This window comes from Cheilinus undulatus, linkage group 14, assembly GCF_018320785.1.
Source record: "Cheilinus undulatus linkage group 14, ASM1832078v1, whole genome shotgun sequence".
NCBI lineage: Eukaryota > Metazoa > Chordata > Actinopteri > Labriformes > Labridae > Cheilinus > Cheilinus undulatus.
In genome coordinates this window covers 35,000,955-35,022,548 of record NC_054878.1, presented here as the reverse complement: position 1 = coordinate 35,022,548, position 21,594 = coordinate 35,000,955, and the positions used below count along the sequence as shown (strand labels likewise).

General features: G+C 38.8%; 1 protein-coding gene across 1 annotated transcript in view; it reads right to left on the bottom strand.

The window, feature by feature from the left end:
- LOC121521519 (disks large-associated protein 2-like) overlaps positions 1 to 21,594 on the bottom strand; it is a 149,751-nt gene that overhangs the window by 35,724 nt on the left and 92,433 nt on the right. Inside the window, exons 2-5 of the mRNA XM_041805570.1 lie at positions 20,321 to 21,480; positions 6,396 to 6,613; positions 4,022 to 4,172; positions 1,404 to 1,623 (exon numbers count right to left, since the gene is read on the bottom strand). Of these exons, the coding sequence (XP_041661504.1) occupies positions 1,404 to 1,623; positions 4,022 to 4,172; positions 6,396 to 6,613; positions 20,321 to 21,480 (1,749 nt within the window). The remainder of the gene's footprint in view (positions 1 to 1,403; positions 1,624 to 4,021; positions 4,173 to 6,395; positions 6,614 to 20,320; positions 21,481 to 21,594) is intronic.

Genomic DNA, 21,594 nt, shown 5'->3' with positions numbered 1-21,594 from the left:
GAAGGGATTCCAAAAACAAATGTCCAGATTGCACAAGAAAACAAAGCCCACAAAATATATTCAAGAGCATTTGTCTCCAATAATAAATTGACAGAAAAATGTACAAAAAACAAACAAAAAAAATCCAGGTCATAAAATTTCAAAATGCACGCTATCAAAAAGGTTTCAATAGGGTTCATAGCTTTACTCTTGCATTTAAACACCAACGTAAACTTAGTGAGGGAGTAATTGCAAAGACTGCTTGCACAAAGAACCTGAAATGCAAATTTTGGGGATATATCTGTTGCACCATGTAGCATAAAACCTTGAATTTATTTTGTAACTCAAAAAAGTAGCATCTTATAAAGATTAATATGCAAGAGTTCAAACAAAATGTGCTGTTTCCAAAAATCATTTTCAAGGTATCAACTTTGTGTTGGACTTGTCATGTAGTTAATAAAACTGTATGATGAATAGAATTCGTTTTGCTCAGTGGAAACTTGCAGTCGAAGAGAATAGAGATTGAAAACCTTCAGCAAGTTGTGAAATAATTTTTAAGAACTTTTCGGCAGTTATTTTGACTGAGGTTGCCGCTTAAAAACTTTTCAACACAGTACAACAAAACTAAAGGTTATACTAAATAGACTCCATGAGCCCATTTATCCTCAGTGAACAGTTTCTTTGTGCAACCAGCATGTGTGTGTTTGTGAGTGCAGATGTACTAGACCCTATAGGTTGTTGACTTACCTTTAAATTGCATTGGAATTTTTATGCACTTGTTTAAATTTAGTCAGGTTAATTATGATGTAAGTAACAAAGTATATGCTAGTGTATTGATTCAGCAGAGCAAGGGAAGGACAGGTGGCAGTTTCTCCACCGTGCCCTCAGGACAAAAGTATGTCAACAACCTACCACTACTGCCCTACCCCTGGCCCGGTTGCATCTTCACCCCTCTCTTAGTAGCTTGTACGCTTGGCACAACACATATATAACACCACAGTTTAACATGCTTTGGGTAGGACCTGTTACTCATAGGCATGCTTTGAAATGTGGCTGTGCTGTGTTGCTAATTAGTGTACTGTGAGTATATGTTGTCTGAGTGTTACTGTGACCCTCCCACCCTTGTTCAAGTCTACAGCTTGGCACCAACACAAGTGACCAACCAGAAGCTTAGCTAATGATGCATGAATCGTGCAAAGTAATACACAAGCAAATCCATCCAAACAATCGGAGTATGCAGAGGCAAAAATCAAACACGCACATCATTGTCTCTCAGGAAATAACTAGTCATTCAGCCCGGCATCTCTGAAACTCAAGGGTTCCCCACTGTACATATGTAGGTATGTCAAGCTTGTGCTTATGTATAGGATGTATGAGGATATGTAGTCTAAGCCCTCTCTCATTTAGGGGGGGAATTGTTTTACCTGTTGTGGATCTGAGAGTTGAAGTGACAGTGGAGGATGTCATTGAAGGCAAGCAGTCGTCATCTTGGGAATAACCAGCCTGAATAGCACGGAGGTAACTGTGGCTTCGAGTGCGGAACGAACCAGGCAGGTCCAAAGCCTCCATGGCCTGGGATTCTACTTCACTAAAAACGGACTCGCAAACTGACTCAAACTGGCCATTGATCTCAGTCTCACTCACCTGAGAGACAAAAACAGGAATAGCAGTCCTTAATTTTTCCTCTTCCTTTCTCTTTCTCACTTTGATTCTTCCCCTTTGCACAGCAAATATGAAGGAGTGTTAGCATAAGGAAATGCCACTGTCAATTCCGACCTTAAACTGAATAAATGTCAAGATCAAATAAAAGAAGGCAGAAGACAACAAATAACAATCAGAGAAATATTTAAAGCATTTCATTCACCACATATGCCAGAACAAATATGTACTGCAGTGTAAACTGGATATGAAAAATGCTCTGTGAAAAATAGGAAACAATCGTCAGTGCCTCTTTTAGCCTTTAGCAGTGTGCATTATCTTACAAATATTTATAAATGTTTTAGGTAACAGAAAATTAATTACTTCACATCATGATCATGCAATCAAAGCTTTTACACTACCTTGTCCCAACATGTACTTTTTTTCACATAACCATACTCTTCTCTTATTGCTGTATCTTTAGCTTACTAAGTTATGTAACAGAGCAGAGTTTAGCTAGTAAGGCCTCTTGTTCCTCCAGCTCCAAATTGTGACTTTACTGCAGTGTCACAGAAAGCTTCTTATTGTCAACCACATCTCATCCAAAAAGACAGAACAGCTAATTCAGCTGTATATATTCCAGTGGCGGCTGGTCAATAGGGGGCGCTAGGGTGCCGCCCCCCATGACTCTCCACAAAGAGAGGACAAATCTAAGTACATTGAATAATTTTTTAAACATTTGCTTTAAATATCACTAAATTTATATGAATAAAGATAAACTCTATCATGCACTGTATTAAGATGATTTATTAAGGATTTAAATGTATAATGTGCAATATATCAGTAGATCATGAACATTCTAAGCGTTTGCCTTTACTTCTTGCTCACTCATTTCCTCCCTGGGGCGCAGGGCTCCTGCAGCCACAGCCTTCCATAGACCTTTGTTATAAGCTGTGTGTGTGCATTAGCTCCCCTTCAACACTAGAGATAGGAGCTCTGTGGGCACAACATGACTGCGCCCTTGAAGGGATTACCACTAACCACTTGCCAGACGCCAACAGGTGGCAGCAGAGAGATACGCTTCCTAATTTCAGACACACAGAGGAAGTCAAGCACCGTGGCAGTACATCTCTGGCTTTCTGCCAGAAATTGCGCCTGCGTTGGTTGTTTAGCTCATCAAGAGATTCTAGGAAGACAGCAAAATGCAATAAGAAAACTCAGTTGCGTGTTTAAGAATAAGGCATTTTGAGAGGAGGACACTGAAGGAGAAACTTAGAATCAAAGAGCTTGGACCTGACCAGCCAGATATCATGATGACTAATATTAAGAAGTTAATAAGTCAATCAACAAATAATAGTTTTGTGAGTTTAAGCATTTTTGCTGCATTCAAGTCTGGTATATATATTTTTAACTTTACCAGTCACTATTGAAGCAGTGACTACTTAGGCCTTTTGTAAATTTTTCTATTTAGAATAAACATTCAATCAGCTCTTTAACATAATTTTGACATGTACTGAATTGATAATGTGTGATAAGTTAAAAATTTAAGTTAACTGTGATAAGAGTTAGCTACTTGTGGCTGCTGATGGCCCTTATTATAGCCATCTTATTTTAATATTTGCTTACAAACCAAAAAAATGCAGATGTAAAAAAGTCATATTAATATAACTTAACTCTCTGTGTAGTAACATCTTTTCATGTACCTTACATAGATAACATATCAAATTGGGATTTTGTTGTAGCCCCCCCGAAGAAAAATGTACCAGCCGCCACTGATAGATTCATAGCATTGTATGGAATACAAAAAAAGCCTAAAAAAGCATTCATGCAGCATAGTGTTAGACATGCAGTTGCTACGTCTCAAGCCCTACATCTTGTTTAAAAGATAAGTTGTAGTTTGATAAAAAAAAAAAATAGACAAAGTTAATCAATTAATTTATTGACACTACCTTACAGCATTTTATACTGACTTATTAGCTTGCTCTCCTCAACGACAGAAAACTTAAATTGTTGCCTAATAACCTCTACAGACTGATGTAAAACTGATATCTCATTTTCTCAGGTTAATCTCTCAAAGTTGTACTCTAAATTTTTGCACAGGAAGAAACCTTCCCTAAAAAATGTAGTAGCATTGTGTTGTTTGATGCTGATTCAAAGGTACAGTAGTTTCCAAGCTGAAGGATCAATTCTTTTTCCAAACAAAAACTAATCAGCTACACATTTTCATTAGCAATATCTTAAGCTATGTCAAGTAAACAATAAGCTGTAGACAATATAGACACTTGTTTATGTTTATTTCTATGTAATTCCATCCAGACAGAGCCCCTACATACATAAGAGCATAATACAAACTTCATTTTGCTTTCAGGAGCTCCCTGGTGCAATGCATGTGCTAGAGACTCACCTGGCTGACGCAGCTAGCCTGACTGAGGGTGCTGACGGCACGCATGTAGCTCTGGTTGCGAGACCGAAAGGGTGGGGGATGAAAGGTGGCAGGGTCCAGCGTGACACTTGGGTGGGGCCTCATATCCCTGGTTTGCAAGTGGTAGCCGTGGCTGAACAAGGACAAGGGATGGGGATAGACACTGTAATTCAAAAGCAATTCATGGAACAGCATTTAGTGATTCTGCACTTATCAAACAGTGTTTTTATGCAATTAATGGATGAGTTTTTGTTTCCAATATGAGCATAAGTGGCATCAATTTCCCAAAAAAAGTTGTCTGTATGCACTGCGGTGATGAACTGTCTTTACACCGAAGCACAACAGGTCTGAAGTACCACCTCTGGGCAAAACACATCTTTTCTAATGCTAGCAAAGATACTAACAACAACACGGGATCAAGCTATGAGAGCTAATGTTGCTAATGCTAGCAAAGACACTAACGACAACACGGGATCAAGCTATAATGCCAAGCTACACTGGCGCACTCCAGCAGACCTGGATTTCTCCCCAAAACGACAACATCTTAGCTAACTAATGTGATCGCTAATGGGTTGCCAGAGACTGCAGACCATCGACATCGATGACGACAAAGGGCTTCAAGACATCATCCTGGTTGCCTCAGATGACCTGTACCACAGAACACCTACGAAAACTACTGTCACAAAAACCCATGAATTGTATGACAGCTAAAAAGGTAGCGAAAGTGGAGCAGCTCGCCCGAGCTACATTTATTACACTGACAAGAGACCACTGGACATCAGCCAACAACTTCAGCTACCTCAGGGTAGCTGCACACCTGATTATTCACTTTACAGCAGTTATTAGTTATTTTGTACCTGATGTGATTGTCTTCTGGGCTCGTTTGCAGTTATAAATATTATTGCGTAGTGAATTAAGACGCTATGATTTACAAACCACAAATAGATTTAAAAATAATAAAAATAAACACTTGATAATACGAATGTTTGAAAATTACTAAAACTAAAGAAATAGTGATCTGATTAACTTGAATAATTTTTTTAATCAGCTGACAGCACTAATTTATTTGTTTTTAAATGACATGGCATTACTTTATAATTTATTTTAAATACTTTGCGGACCCCCAAGCTGTGGCTCACGGACCCCCAGGGGTCCCCAGACCCCAGTTTGAGAACCACTGGTTTAGACAATGGTAGCAAAAATAGCAGAGAGTATTTTAGTTATCAGAAACCCCCAGGAAATACTGGCCAGCTCCAAATACATCCTAATATAATTACCTTGGCACGTACAAAATGATTTAGGGAAAGAACAAAACTTTCTACTCTCACTTGGCTGCCAAGCAACTTTACTTTGAAAGACCAAATAATATAAACAGCTTAAAATCTCAAGGGACAGGGGAGCAAAAAGAAGCATCAGCAAACAACAGCTTAACCTGGACAGCATGAATACACCACAAAGAGCCAACATTATATTACTCCAATTTTTAGAAGAAAAGAAAGGATAAGCTGTGATGTTTTGATGGATACATTTAGGCTCTTAAAAATGAATTTGGTTGCTCTCTTTTTGACCTATTTTTAAAAGACCACATATGTTTAACTGTGTTGGTTTTATAATTACATATTTACTTACAGTAGTATGTTATTAGAGGCAGTTTAGCAGTATTAGCAAGAGCATGCACTAACAATTCTCAGTTTAATAATGTTTCAATGTCCCATTAAAGGTTTAGAAGTTGTTGATTGCATGTTGCTGTTGTCGACACTTTTCCAACCATTTTAAAACTTGAAAGACCCAGCACATTCATGACAACTTCCCTACTGTAATAGTGTGAATATGTTTTTGTGTGCAAGGGTAAATGTGATGCACTGTGAGGCTTGAACGTAGTCTTTTCTTCGTAATCTCATAGCACAGCATATAATGCCCTACTTATCACTATATTAGCAGTTACTGGAGCTGAGACTTTTATATCCCCTATAGAAATATGAAGACACATTGTGTGACTTAAATCCCTGCATTCAAACATTATCAGGAAAGAAAACTGTTCGTTTACAGAACATGGATGCCCTGTGAAGCTTTCGCCTAACAATTTCTTATTGATCTTTTATAGTATATAATGTCTCACTTATACCTATCTTGGAAGTTACAGAAGCAAACCCTTTTACTGCATCTAAGTAGTTAAGAAGATGCACTGTGTGGATGTCTGGAAAGAAAACTGCTCCTGTAGCTGACCCTAAAACATCACAAATTCACCACACCTTGTGTTCAGAATATCCAAATGGTTTCAGTAAATAAACTATAATAAATGTATATCATCAAACAGTTTTGCTCTGGACTTATCTATCTAGGCAGGCAGGCTTACCTTTGGGGGTCTAAATGGGGTCTCTGCATGGCTGATTTGAGGACGAGAGCATCAGGCCGTATGGACTTTTGTGGGGAGGTCTTAGGGCTGGTCTCAGAGTCACCACTGTCATCATCCACTTCTCCCATAGCTTTGACATAGCTACTGCTGCGCATTCGCCGACATGGTATCTCATCATCCTTTTCACCGGGGTATCCACTCCACTCATCCTGGGGCACCTGTGGGAGAAAACAAACCTGTATTAACGCTGCATACATATTCACAGACAGCAGGAATGATACTCCTAAGATATTTGTTGTTTACTTAAGTCAGTAGTATTTATAATTTATTTCAAGGAAAGACACTTGGTTTATGCAGGGAGACACAGGGGATATTATTTGCAAGCTAGTGAGGCCTAATTAGTCATCAAGTAGAAGATCAGACAACTAGTGGTATAAGCTCATGAAGCTTCTTCACATCCTAAGTTTCAAACTTCACCTCTATTTCTTTTCTCTTTGAAATGAAATGAAATTGCCCAGTAGAGAGAACAACCTGTCATTCACAGCGCCCACCAGAGGGGAAATATCAGCGTAAAAAGGAAAGGCCAAGAACTGAAACACTAACAAAATGTATCTACCTAAGGATAGTACATATCAGCTTATCAAAAGATTGTGTTTGTGCTTTACATCTTTTGGTGATTAAACAGTATATGCTACCCCCCTTGTTTTTATGAAAAAGTTCTAACAATAAAATACCAAAGTTTAAAAACATAATTTCTAACAATTTTATCAAATCATTCAGTATGACACTCATTTATTCGTACTAAGTCTAAAACTAGTCCTTGTATTGATTGGTTTAAAGATTAAAAGGACACATGAGTTGGCACTTTGGCTGTATGAGTGGTTCATTTTTGCCCATCAGCATTGGGCTGAGCTGTTGCTCATGTGCTGGCAGGTGACACATACACTCAGCCTGCACAACTGTCAGTTCTCTGTTTCCTCCAGTGAAGGGATATACTTGTCATATCAGACAGACTCGTCTGATTGACAAGTCGTGAGTACCTTGAAAGTTTTCCTCTGGCATGAAGCTGTAAAAAAAAAAAAGAAATCAGCAGGAGCTCTTTCAGTCAATTTGCTTGACATTGCCTGGAAACAGCCTGGAACGGGACTATTACACATGCAAACATTGCACAAGGAGCCACTTATGTCTACCGGGGACTAGCTCATACACCAAGTCAAGAAAAAAAAAGCAAGCTTTCAATGTGTTTGTGAATTTTATATTCAGTAAAGTAGTACTGACAGATGCTACATTATTATTTGTAAGCTATTTATAGCTCTGGTAAAAATGAGGTAATTTAAAACTTCCTAAATGTACATCAGTATAACTTGAATTTTAAAGAATTAACTTATTTTTAGTTTTTGTAGTTTAATTCAGACATACCAAGAATTTTCCATAAATTTGACAGGAGTAATGAAACAGGAAGACTTGGGATTGCAGACTATAAATCTGTTTCCTTTTTTTTTTTTTCTTGTTCCCTGCACCATTATGTGTAACGCTTTACTTTTCTCTGTCCATGGTACTGAACAGCTGGAACACATTCTGTGTTCCTCTTCAAGCATCCTGCATCCTGCTAATGCTGAAGCATTCAGGCTTAAGCCCGTTTTATGCTTGACGGATCCACGAGGTAGCGAGTGTCCGCGAGTCAAATGTGACGTCAAATATTAAGACACACCCCTTGGCGGGGGTTTGATGCTGCCAATTTTCGTCTGTCTGTGCACATCCCCGAAATTTTTAGACACGACACACATCAGAATGGCCGATTTTGAGGAGTTTTTGGTGACAGAAGTCAGAAAATATAAACACCTGTATGCTTGTTCTTTGAAAGATCACAGAGACTGCCATCTACTTCCTCATCTATCTCTCGCATTGGCCATACAAGAAAATTGCACTCCCCCTCGTCCTCCCTCTCTTGATTGAGTGGCAGTCTGGACCATCTTCTCTCTCTTATGCTATAACAACAACAGTAAACACAGCAGCTCCTCTTCGTGGTTCTCCATGCTCAACAAATCTTCCTCTATGACTTGCATTAAACATGCAACAGATGTGATTCTTGAAGACACTGCCCATAGCTTTTGGGAGAATATCAGTTTGCAGCGAAGAGGAAGCCAGCGCTAGGTATAAATGCACCAAACGTTTCTGCATCATGATTCCAGATCAGTTTTTGTCCGTACGGCCGTCCGCACGAAAAGCATAACCGAGCCTTTAGCCTCTCTCTGTTCTTCATCTCAAATCCTTGCCTGTCTTGTACATTCTACATTTGCAGTTTGGTGCCCTGAGTCCAGTTGCACCAGCATTGCGAAAGTCCAATGTAAAGTTAGGGGGTGAAGTTGACTATAAACCCCAAATTAAAACCAGTATGTTTCTAATATTGTTGCTGAAATTTCACTGTTTTCACTTAAATCTGCCAATCAGTGAAAATCATTTTTCTAAATGTAGCATTTGTTGGGCTGAAAAAAATGGTCTAACCAATATTTCTCTTTCTGCAGTTGATGATGCTTTTTGAGGGTTTTCTTTAAATAAAAGGGAACAATACCCGATGAATGCTGTGTCTTTTATGCACATAAATCAAATTTTCATGTAGACAAAAGGACTGCTGATATAGGGAATACACTTACATAAGATCTACCTTGTGTAACTGAGAATCTACCTTGTGCATCTTTACGGTGTTTCTGTGATGATGGAAGTGTCACCTTGTATGTGTAAGCAACATACAGACTCTGCATGCACAGTGCTAAGTTTTCTGGCTGATGATGGTGATATCAGAAAAACTACATTTTTAGATTAGCTATGGCTGGGCAATATATTGAGTATACTCAATGTATCCCTGCTTTTGCCATGTACGATGTATAAAATGACTATATTGCAAATATCCGAGTATAAATTATGTGGAAGTTTTGAGCCGTCAGGGTGCATTTCTCACTGGAGTTTTGCTTCTGCCATTGTCCCTCAATGCATCTCTCACTTCAGAGGGCTCTCTCTCTCTCCTCCGCTCATCCAGAAAACTCCTCTGCATATGCGGGGTTTTTTTATCAGCACCGTGAGAAGCAAGGGCGAGGAAGGTAAACAGAGCAGCGTGGTGAGTTAGCTGAGTTCTGAGACAGACAAGAAACAGCGCTGGATCTGCAGCGTTGAGCAGTCGTTCAACTTTGAAAAGGAAGAGGTCAAACTCACGTGGTATTCGTTAAAATACGCCACAGGATGACTGCCGTCCACGGCAGCAGTAACACAACACGCCACTAAAGACATGAGCCCAGTGTTGTTGAAAATCCAGGATTTAAACATCTCATAAAGACACTTAACCCAGAATACATGATTTGTCTGGGTGCGAGCATTTTGCTGAAAACTCCCTGCCAGAGTCGTTCGTGTCAGAGAGAAGACTCAGCCTAACAGCTCAAAACACCGACAACGAGGAGTTAAAATGTTCTGGCCTCCAGACAAGCTTTTCCCCCCATGATCACACAGGAGAGCTTCTTGAATCAGGTCTAAAGACGCTCCCATGTTATGAACTTGTCAGAAACTGCTCCAGCGTTCATCAGCACAGATAACGGACTAATATAATGACAGCTGTGAACCTGAATGGCGGACTAGACTGCAGGGTTTTGGCCTCTGGCTGCATGCAGGATTGGTGAGTTTTGTGTAAGTTTGCTTCACCCTTAATGAGGAAAATAATCATTTTATAATCAGCAGTAGTAAACATAACATAGAAAACAATTCAGGACTGTCCATACACTATAAAAGACCGAGTATTTCACGATTTATGTATTTTTTATTTCTTAGTAAAAGTTTGAATGAAGTCGTTTTCAAAATAAAACAGTGTTAAATTTGACTTTATATAGATTTTTACCTTTTCTGCATACAATTTTCTTAAAAATCCAATAGAACAGTCTATTTTAGTCACCAAACTAGTGTCATTTGGAGCTGGATTAAACGTTAAACAGCCACTTAAGAGGACATTTCAAAGTATTGGGATATATATCGTGTATCAGGATATACCAAAAATATATCAGGATATCAATTTTAGGCCATATCGCCCAGCTCTAACCGTACATCTACTTAGATGGTAGGTGTAAGATTTAAGTTGCAACCAAAGCCTTTCATTGGAACTATCTCAGCTGGTTACGCTCCTTAAATACCTATGTGTAAATGCCTTCAGATGTGAGAACTTGCCTTCAAACTAGGCCACCCTTGATTTCTCATAGCTAGTGCAACCCATGATGATTTATACGTTCCATATTGGATGAAGTCATGAAATGAGCTATTATTTCAAAAGTATCCCACAATGAAAAATATAGGCCAGTTTGATTTGATATGATTTCCTCAAATGTTGTAATGCACACTTGAGACTATAGCACTTATCATGTATGAAAATAAGAAACTAGTTTTTTTGTATTTGCTCCTAAGTGGCCTTTCCTCTAGTTGTAGAGACAGCACAGGGTTGCGGTAAACTATATTAAGAATTTTAATCAAATCACTTCTGCTGCACGCAAAAACACAAACGTCAGGATAAGAACAACATCCATTCATCTTAAGTTTTAGAATCAATGTCTGTATATCAAATTACATCCAGGAATTCGTAGTTTTGTGGATGGGGATAAACGAGTGCTGTTCGACAGTAATGTAAATAATGTGCAACATGTCAGTAAATTTTAGCCCTTGTTAATTCCATGTTCTATATATTTACTGTTCTAAACACATTTTTGTCAGCTAGGTCTCTGTAAAATTCTGTGCTGCACAAAGAGCAGTGGGTCTTACAGCACTAACAGCAGTTTGTCTGGAATAAACACAAAAATTGGCTGGATCTTTGTGGGGGAGTGTGAGGCTCTTTCCCTGCTGTATTCTTTTGCTAGTGGGTGGCTATAATGAGGAGCTTTGCATCCTCTGAGTGATTTGGTCACATACTAGTGTGAATTAATATACACAAAAAAGGAAAGATTATAGTGCTTATAAAAGCAAGACCTCAGTAGCAAGGCTTCTGTAGTTTCAGTCAATTTTTTCTATAATTTAATGGGTGCCCTCCATATCTCAAGGTTTCAGATGACACCAAAATGATTCAAGGTTTGTGTGATGTTACTACATTTAATCTTCAGGAAGCCACCTCTCATTGTCATGTTTTTGGACAAAATAGACACCAGCGTGCAGTTGACTTGGCTGACTGCTGGAGACACATTTGTAATACAGTGCATTCTTTTCAAAGTCTTGACTTAAATTAAATTCTAAGCAGCATAAGTTTTCCAATTTAACTGATTATGGCATGTCAGCAATATGTCAGCATTTTGCATACTTACTTTACTTCGTCTACCCCTTCATTCATTCTTTTTAATAGAGCCCATGCTTATGGTGCTGAAGAAAACTAATCTTTAAGTACTGTATGAGATTAATCAGCACATTTCTTGGAGGAGCTCAAATGCTACTTCACATCTGCAGGGTCATCAAACCAGTTAAATGAGAAGGGTGAAAGAGCCACTCATGGGGATAAAGAACTTTGTGTGTTTTATATCTGTAGAGAAAGGAAGCTAATCATAACCCTGTGGCCGATGGCTCTTTTTTGCCTCATTAATGACAAAGCTTTACTGCTATAAGCAAAAACATGTAGGGGTTAAGAGCATTGAGAGAGACTTAAAAGAAAATAGCATAAATTAAAATCAATTTTAAGAATGTGATTGAAACTGCAGAAATCAAGATTTGACAACAGTAATCTCATGCAGCATAAGTTGATTATTGAAGTAATACTTCTGTAACTGTACATAGTGACTGTTTTTAACATTACAACATGAGGATTAGCTTAGTGATTAAGAGATTGTGTACTAATTACTGTACACTGTTTGGTGTGCAAACGTCCACACATTGCAGTGAGCACATGTAGTGAAAATCATCAGCTTTAATTAGATTTTAATGTGATAGAAATCAAGGTACAGCCATGCTGTTTCACTCATTAAATCTAATTATTCTGTATATTTTTGTTTTCATTCATATCATAAAAATGATTCGTCTTACTCACCTGATTTTCACCTGTATTTAATGAGGACTTTCAATTAATCACAGCTTCTACATCATACAATAAGGTTACATGATACAAAAAGTAAGATCTACAGTGCATTTGTCACAAAAAGTGGACTCTGGCACAGAGTTGATCAGGAATGTGCTACATACAATACTGTGTCATTGTGTTGTAGCCAGTGTCCCAAAGCACGGAGTAGCCTTGGCTCCTGAAACAATAGCCAAAGGTGCTGAGCTGTCTGTAATGATCTGCTTTTTACTTGCTTCATTCAGTCAAAAATCTGTTTTTCTGCCACTATTCTCAAAGAAAGAGTGGCTGATCACCCCACCCACATTTTTACCCCATTGAGAAATCCTTTTTTTTAACCACTTCTGTTCTTTTTCCTTCATTGACTTGATTATCTGTTTTAGCAGAGCATGTGAGTAAAGGACTAGACAGCATAAGGCACTTAGGTGAAAATGATGGAACTGTTTTTTTTGTCCTCAGTGGGAGGTGGCAAAACAGAACGCGTAGATGATTTAGAGATGCTAATAATAGCAGCCATTGCTTTGCACCATCATAAATCTAGTATATTTTACTGTGATGTATTTCCCAAATGTGTTTGTTGTCAAGTTGAAAAGGGTTTTGAAGCACTTAGGCCATATGCTACTACAGATCTCCTTTGAATATAAAACAAATGATCCTCTTTCAGGCTGCATGGCTCACTGCAATAGCACTAACCCAGTGAAAACACAGAAAAGACAAATGAATAACAATTGCTCAGTTTATGTGTTACTGTTAAGGAGCCATTTATGTTGAGCTGCTTAAGAAGGATCCTCGCAACCCTGCATTACAGAGGAAGGTCACACGACAATCAAGCTTTTCTTTTCTCTAAGACCTATCAGTTATCACACACTTCAATCTCTTGTGTGTACATTTACCCTCCTCTTGAGTATATATATGTTGCCTTTGTTGAAACTAAATGAACAAGGCCTAAAGAAAGCACTGAAGTTAATCATATGGGGCTGTTATTAAAAAGGTAGCCATCACTCATGGAAACATCACTCAAGCTCATCAGCATGACCGTATCCTCATTTGATACCCTACCTGAAGAATATGTTTAGGTGTACCTCTGAGGCAGCTCCATAGAAAAACTGCTTTATACCTCCATACCATTTTTTCTCTCTTTTTTTTTTTTTTTTGAGAATACTTTTTGTAAAAAAAAAAAAAAAAAAAAAAAAAAAAAAAAAAAAAGTAATATGGATAAAGAATCTCTCAGGTAGCACATGCCATTGTGAATTTAGTACAAAAATCACCAGTCTTTAAGAACGGGCAAAATAATTTTGCATTTCACAATCAATTAGTTCTGTAGTTTAATTAGTTCTCTATAGTGCTGGTTATTAAAGCTTAGTCATTGAATTTTTGTGACTGCAGTAAGCAAGAACTGGATCTTAAAGTTTACCTGAAAATGAGTACACATTCATAACTTTTATAGAGCACAGGCATTTCCTTTCATAATGTGCACGTTTTTTTTTTAACACCAACAAGCTACATGTATATACTACAGTACTGCTCTCTCAGAGTGAACACCAACTAAACCTTGCAGAGATTTTTGTAAATACTCTGTGAGACAACTCAAAAAGAAGCAAAGTTCATCCACAAATAAGGGCTTCAGACAATCATCATCTGAGAGATTTCATTTTCAACTGAGGGAAAAGCAGTGCACTGGTTACACTGCAGACAAGCAAGGGAGAGATACATTAAGATGAAGGATCAGGAGCTGAGTGCACCAGCTGGGGGTAAATGAAGTCAGTCCTTTCTCCCACGTCTGACTTAACTACAACAAACTTCTAGCCTCAAATTTACACCAAGCTCATCAAGTGTGACTAAGAGAGGTTGTAGTGTCACCTAGTCTTATTATGCATGTTCACGCGAACATTCACAGAGCAGTGAGTGTTGTTAAGTATCACACCTCTCTTGTTAAACTATCAACAAAAAATTTGGATGACAAACCAAAGGAAAACAAATCAGAATTTCCTTTTGGAGCCAGATAAACATTTGTTATGACCTGGTGTGCTGTTGTTTTATGAATATTTACTGTGTCTGCCACAAGATTTAAAATGCCCCTTGCATCTGCCATTGTCCACTGTCGTCTGCTGTCGACTGCTTGTGATCCACTGTATGAATAGAAAGTAAGCAAATTTTGGCAGACTTTCACACAGAAATGGGTTTTAAATTGTTTTTTTGTTTTTTTTTTTTGCAATCGTGTATGGTTACTTTGTTTCAAACACTGCTTTACCCTTTCTCCATTCACCTCACCTTGTCTGTATTTATCATCAAAGTGTCAGCTGGTTGCTGCGTGTTACAACAAATCATGAGCTTAATGCATCCAGTATTTCCCATATAGGTATATTTATGGCTCTAAAGTATAACTGAATAAACATCTGTGACCTGATGTTTTTTTAGGTCTTTAACATAGCATACAGTGTACCATTATGAAGTGTTCACAACACAAAGGCTATACTTGGATGGCCCACCCAGATGTATAGAAGTGTATTTGATGAGACGTTTTGGTATTTTCATATCTAAACAGTTGTGAGAAAGCCGTTTTTCTGTTGTATTTTTTCAGACACATGCAGGTATTTCAGGGTGTGGTCAGATCAGCCATTTTGCTGGAGGTGCAAGCAAACAGAGCACCTCAGTAAACTTTGCTATACAGATACAGTTAATACAGCAGTTTTCACCCAACTTTGGTGAAGTGGTGTCGTGCAGGGACCCACCACAACTATCGTTTGATAATGAAGACAGGAACCCAAAACATTCATTTATCAAGTTTCCATGTCATAGAAAGGATCCTGAAATGTTTGTTAAAGGCAGCACTAGGGCTGGACAATTAATTGCAAATAAGACTAAATCTAGGGATGCACGGTATTGTATTTTTGCCGATATCCGATGTGCCGAAATTTTATAACTCATTTTGGCCGATACAGATATTTAATTACATTTTTTTCCACTGTAAAATACACCAAATCCATTCTGTACTACATTTCTTTTAATATTGGTAGTCTATTTTTTAACTGAAAAAACATTTGATTTTCATCAGAAATGAAGGATGCATTGGGTTTTTTTTTTTTTTTCAAATACAGCCATACACTAATGAATGAGTTACATGTGCATTACATGCTACATGTATTTTTAACAGTAGAGTCAAAGTCATCTGCATCTTTGAGGGTAATAAACAGCAGCAAAATAACATGCTGACACTGAGCCTCCACAGTGCAAAAAAGAAATAGCTTCTAAATTGAATAGATTCTCCTTATTACTCAGCTAGTTTGCAGGATGGCTCCCTGAGATACTCCTTACAAAGTGCTTTGAATAACAACAACAACAACAGAAAGACAGATTCTTAAATGCAAAAAATCTAGCCATAGTTTAGAGCTGAAATATGCTTTTAAATTTTTGAGACTCAAGATGAAAAAAGAAATAAAACTTCAACTGAAGTAGTTCTCCTGATTTTGCTTTAAACAGCACAAACTAAGTAACCAAGTTTAATGTGTATTTCACTGTAAAAAGCTCTGTAACAACACAGTGACACCCACATGTCCAATATTGGAGACAGGACACCTGCAGAATGTGCACATTGCACCATGCACGGGAAACTTGGCACACAGAAGTCCGTCATCGCTTTTGCCATGTTTTGCGCCATGTGTCATGTAGCACGACATGCACGTTCTTTTCTCTATTTTCCATACCCTAAACATGCTGTTAACCTAAACAATAATCACATATTAAATCATAACCGCAATATTGGGGAAAAGAATCGCAATTAGATTATTTTCACAAATCATTCAGCCCTAGGCAGGACCTTGTCCATGAAAACATGGGACTGAGGTCAGTCTACATACTGTATGATCTGCCCTTTTCATTAGAGTTAATAAACAAAAAAAACAATTAAATTTTCACTAGGCACAGGATTTGTAACCAAGACACTGAGCACTGTGGTAATGGTAATTAACCTTATTATAAGTCATCTAGTCAAGAAGATCAGCCACTCTGATTATGTGCCCTCTGTATTATGCTACAGTAGACCATGTCCAAGATTGCTGATTAAAGTCAATGAAAAAGGTTTGTGTGCACTCTTAGCATTGTAATTTTACCTAAAAGGAAAAACAAATGTCACAGAATGCAACCATTGTATTGTTTTTGTAGTGTCAGTCCTCAGTTTCATCATTTCCTGTAGTGAAATTAGTTTTCAACGGAGTGCAAAGTCATTTATTTCTCTCTTCTTTCTATTTTCACACTTTTTTCAAAGAACACAGAGGCACAGCTGTTTGTTTGCACCTCCAGCAAAATGGCATGTCTCCTGCATTGCATGTGTTTTCAGTGTAGGCAAAAGAATACATATGCTTCTTGTTGTGCTATGGCTTCACGAGTTTCACAGTTCAACAGGAAGACAAACAAACTGAAGGATTGCCTGAAGCAGATTCGAATACACTAACTAGGTTCATTTCTCAAATATGGGCCTGAATTCTAATTCATTCCAAAAATGAATACTTATTTTAAAAAATGATTTGTAAAATTATCATGGCACATTTATTTTTATCTTAGCAGTTGGCCCAATTTGTTACATTTAGGTAAGTCATTTCATTGTCCATAATTTTTTAGGTATGAGCTTCAACAGGATGTACTAGTATGATAGGATAGACTGAAGACTTAACACTTGCCACAACAAGATTATGTAAACACCTCACAACAGAAGAACTGTCCTTCTCATCACAAGTGAACACGGCAAAAATGATCCCAACAAAAAAAAAATTCTGATGAGCACAGTGTGTTGACCATGATGCTCTCCACACACTTTCCACTATATAAAGCTCTCATTGTGGTCGCACTCAGAGCAGGATGCACCAATGTGTCAGCTGCAGGGTCTTTGGCTGCTGACTCTTAAGCTTGTCAAATGTTACTGAGAGAGCATCTGTATTGACAGAGTCATTCTATCCACATAGCATTTAAAGTGCCATCTTTGTGTAAATGTACGCTCCATATAACACTGGAGTGCAATGATTAATTCAAATTCATCTCCCTCAAAAACTATGCACAGGGATTTATGTAGAACAAGTTTTACCGACATGTATGCTGCCTTATTGGAAATTTAGAAGGCATATACGCAATCCAAAAAAGTCAAAATGTGGAAAAAAGGCTTCGGCAGATGAAATGCAGTATGCATAAACATAAGGCACAAAAAATAGCACTAAAATCCTGATGCCATTTATGTATTACAACTGTGGCTTTACACTGCTTTACAGTGTTCCCATACAGCTTTTATTATAAGTTAGTCCGGATCACATAGGTTCTTGGAATCAATAACCAATGAAATTAAAGACCGTGATAACTGCTTTTGAGCAGTTTGAAGCAGGTTGCTTAATCTTAACTTGTAATTAACCTTATTCTATTTCTTGATGTATGTTTGTTATGGCAACATCAGTGGTCTTCTATCTCTGTGTAACAAAATATATTGCTATTTTTATGTCTAATCCCCTACATCAGCTCCAGATGAACATTACAGAAGAAACTAAACCTTTTTATTGTCTACACTGCAGTTTATCTCAGATAGCCTTATATACTCAGTGTCTTCTACTCAGACATTGATTCCCTCAATTGATTTCTACACCTTAATAGACAATGGCTCCCTGAGGTGACTACACAAAAGGGAATCCTGGTTAGATATATTGGCTTCTCACACCGGACATTGTAATTGCCCTCGGGAGACTAACAGAAAGAAAGCTAGAGTCTGAAAAAGCTCTTTGGAAGGATATCTCATCAATACATCAATTGCTGCATTTTATTCAGAAGGACCTCCTCAAAGGGGATAAGTGGATATTGATCTTAATTATTGTGTGTTATATTTTCAGACAGGTGATGTTTAAGCTCAACATTTACTTTCTGAATAGTCGACCACCAACATCCAGCCTTGTCAGCAATGACAGGAATCCCCTTGAACAGCCTTGGAGGAGTTACATGTATAAGCTTCTAAATATAGAGCCATCACTACTATCCCTTGTGGTTGGTGATGCACAACATTATTGGCAGTATATCGGTATCAGCCGATAATAGCTGAAAATGTTAACTATCGGTATCGGCCAATAATAAAATTTACGCCAATCTGTACGGCAGATAGTGTGACTTCATAATTATGCGCGCGCGATGACGATGGACGTGCGCCAATGACAAACCCCACGTCGGCTGTTTGGGAGAAGTTTGAGGTGTGGGAACAAGACGGCTTTTTGCAAGTACATGTGATGCGAGGAGGACTCGACAACACGGCTTTAACACGAGCAGTTTAATTCTGCATCTAAAAAAACATCACCCTGATGACTACAAGGACTTTCTTAAGATAAAAAATGACAAAACTTCATGCCAGGGAAAACTTGTCAACAACCTCTACTTCAGTCATTGGACAAAGCTAAAAAAAATATAGCAGCGACCACCCAAAGATAAGGAGCTGAACAGGAAAATCATTTAATTTATAGCTCTTAATAATCAACCTTCCAGCATGGTTGAACATATGTGCTTCCATGTGCTAATGATGCATTGAAAGCCCCACTGCGTTGTACCTAGCTGGCACTTATAGCCTTACCTGAACTGCAAAACTTTGTTTCAAGTCACGTAGAGAAGCTCTCGTTAAAGCTAAACATATTAGCTTCACCACGGATATATGGACAACAAGGGTCCTTCCTGTTAGTATGTTGAGCCTCACTGCCTCAGTGGATAGATGGAAATTTCACCCTTAAAAAGCCTGTCCTACACTCTCAGGAGTGCTCACTCAGCAGCTGCAATTGCAGCCGCTTTTGATAACGTTTCGGGTATGGAAAATAGAGAAAAAGAACGTGCATGTCATGCTAGGTGACAGTGTGCGAAACATGGCAAAAGCAATGATGGACTTCTGTGTGCCAAGTCTCTCGTGCATGGTGCACGAAGGTGCTCTGCCTCCAGCATTGGAGATGTGGGTGTCACAGTGTTGCTACGGAGCTGTTTACAGTTAAATACACATTAACTACTTCAGTTGAAGTTTTATTTTGTTCATCTTGAGTCTCAAAAATTTAAAATCATATTTAAGCTCTAAACTATAGCTAGATTTTTGCATCTAAGAATCTTTTTGTTGTTGTTGCTTAAAGCACTTTGTCAGGAGTATCTCAGGGAGCTATCCTGCAAACTGGCTGAGTAATAAGGAGAATCAATCTAAATTTAGAAGCTATTTCTTTTTTGTACAGTGGAGCTCAGTGTCAGCAGGTTATTTTGCTGCTATTTATTACCCTCAAAGATGCAGATGACTTTGGCTGTACTGTTAAAAATACATGTAGCATGTAATGCACATGTAACCAAAAGTCATTACCGTAAGTTTTTCTTTAGTGTAGGGCTGGATTTGAAAAAAAAACAATAAATACTTAATCTCTGATAAAAATCAAATGTTTTGTCAGTTTCTAAAACGAAAATAGACAACCAAAAAAATTTTTTTTAAATAATTGTATTACGGATATCTGCAAAAATCCAATATTGTGCATCCCTACTTATTAAATCACTTACTGTAAATGAGCACTTTAACACAGAGATATCCCTATTTGCAGTAAATGTGATTGATGGATTAACTTTTTAACATTTAAAAACATAACCAGACTTTACCAACTTTAGCAATTTACCAGAAAAAATCATGACTAAATATGAAACATAACAGGGTTTGTAATGGGACCTGAGTAGTGTAAAAACACATACAGTAACCAGTCATTCCAGTTGCTCAGTCTCTAAGTTACATCAAATTCAGCCTTTACAGAATTTTTAGTTTTTATTTCTCTTTTTAATCTGCTGAAATGCACTTAAATCAAAAATGGAAAGTAAATAAGGTACCACTCACCTGCAGGTAGTGACATGTTCGTGATGAAGGCTTGAGGTCTGTATGCATCATGGGTTTCTCTAGATTTAGTGATGACTTCCTGTAGGCCTCCTTTGCCTGGCTGACAGTAAGTGTCGACCAGGAGCTCCTCTTCATGAATTTGCCCTCCGGCGCCATGGCCATGCTCTCGCAGGCCGAGCACTTGACATCATTGTTGCTCTTGGAGGTCTTGAGTGACAGATCTCCAAAGTGGTGACTGTGTATGGAATCAGGGTAGCAGTGGCCGACATGTTCCCCGTGATGTCGGGACATGACACTGGGTGTGCGGTAGGTGCTGTCACTATCCAGGTTGTCGTCAGAGCTCCACCAGCCACCTGAGCGATGCTTTCGTTCTTTGCTTTTGCTCCTCTTGCTACCATGTTTAACAGAGTGGTGGCCATGATGGTGATAACCCCCCATTCCTCCTCCACCTCCTACAATATCACTTTTTGTGCCATTCATCTTGGACGATCCCTCCAGGGAGTGGGATTTTGTGAAGAGCTTCTGGACAGAATGAACAAGGTGTCTGATGCGGCCAGGACTCTCGCTGCGTTGCTCAGTGGTGGTGGAGGTGCGCTGGTACTGTAATGTGTGGAAGCCATCGCGGTGAAGTGGCAGTTGTTTCTCAAACTGGTCTAGTAGGTTAGCGGGAAGGCGGTTGCTTTTGGTGCCAGAGAGATGGGAGGAGGCAGCGGCAGCAGCTGCAGCAGCAGCAACAGCTGGGGAGGTGGCAGAGGCTGTAATGGCAGCACAGTCATCCCTTGTGGCTGAGTCATAATACTGAGAGCTGTAGTGCATTCTTGGAAAGGTGCTGCTGGAGATGTGGTCCGATGCAGCATTTGGGGGCATCATGACAGGGGACATCATCATGCAGTCAGAGTGGATGGAGCTACGGGGGGAGTAGCGGTGGTGGAAGTCCGTGGGGCAGCTCTCTGTCGGGCTGAGCAGGTAGGACGGGTGGCGGGACTCAGAGCCATGGTGAGCATGGAGGTCATGGACGTGAGGGTCATAGTCCAAGCCATAGGGTAAAGGGATCTGGTGCTGGGAGCGGCTGCCCGATAAGCCCTTCATGTTCCTGGCTGGAGGGACGCGTCTGCCTTCATTGAAGTTTCGAGACGGGGACCAATGTGGAAACTTCTGGTCTGTTTCAAAGAAGAGAAAAAAAGAGAAGAAAATAAAATAATAAGACACAGCTCAGTAGGAGAGAGAATTGCTTTGAACAATCTTGGAGAGTAATTCAATGTCCTGTCTAAATC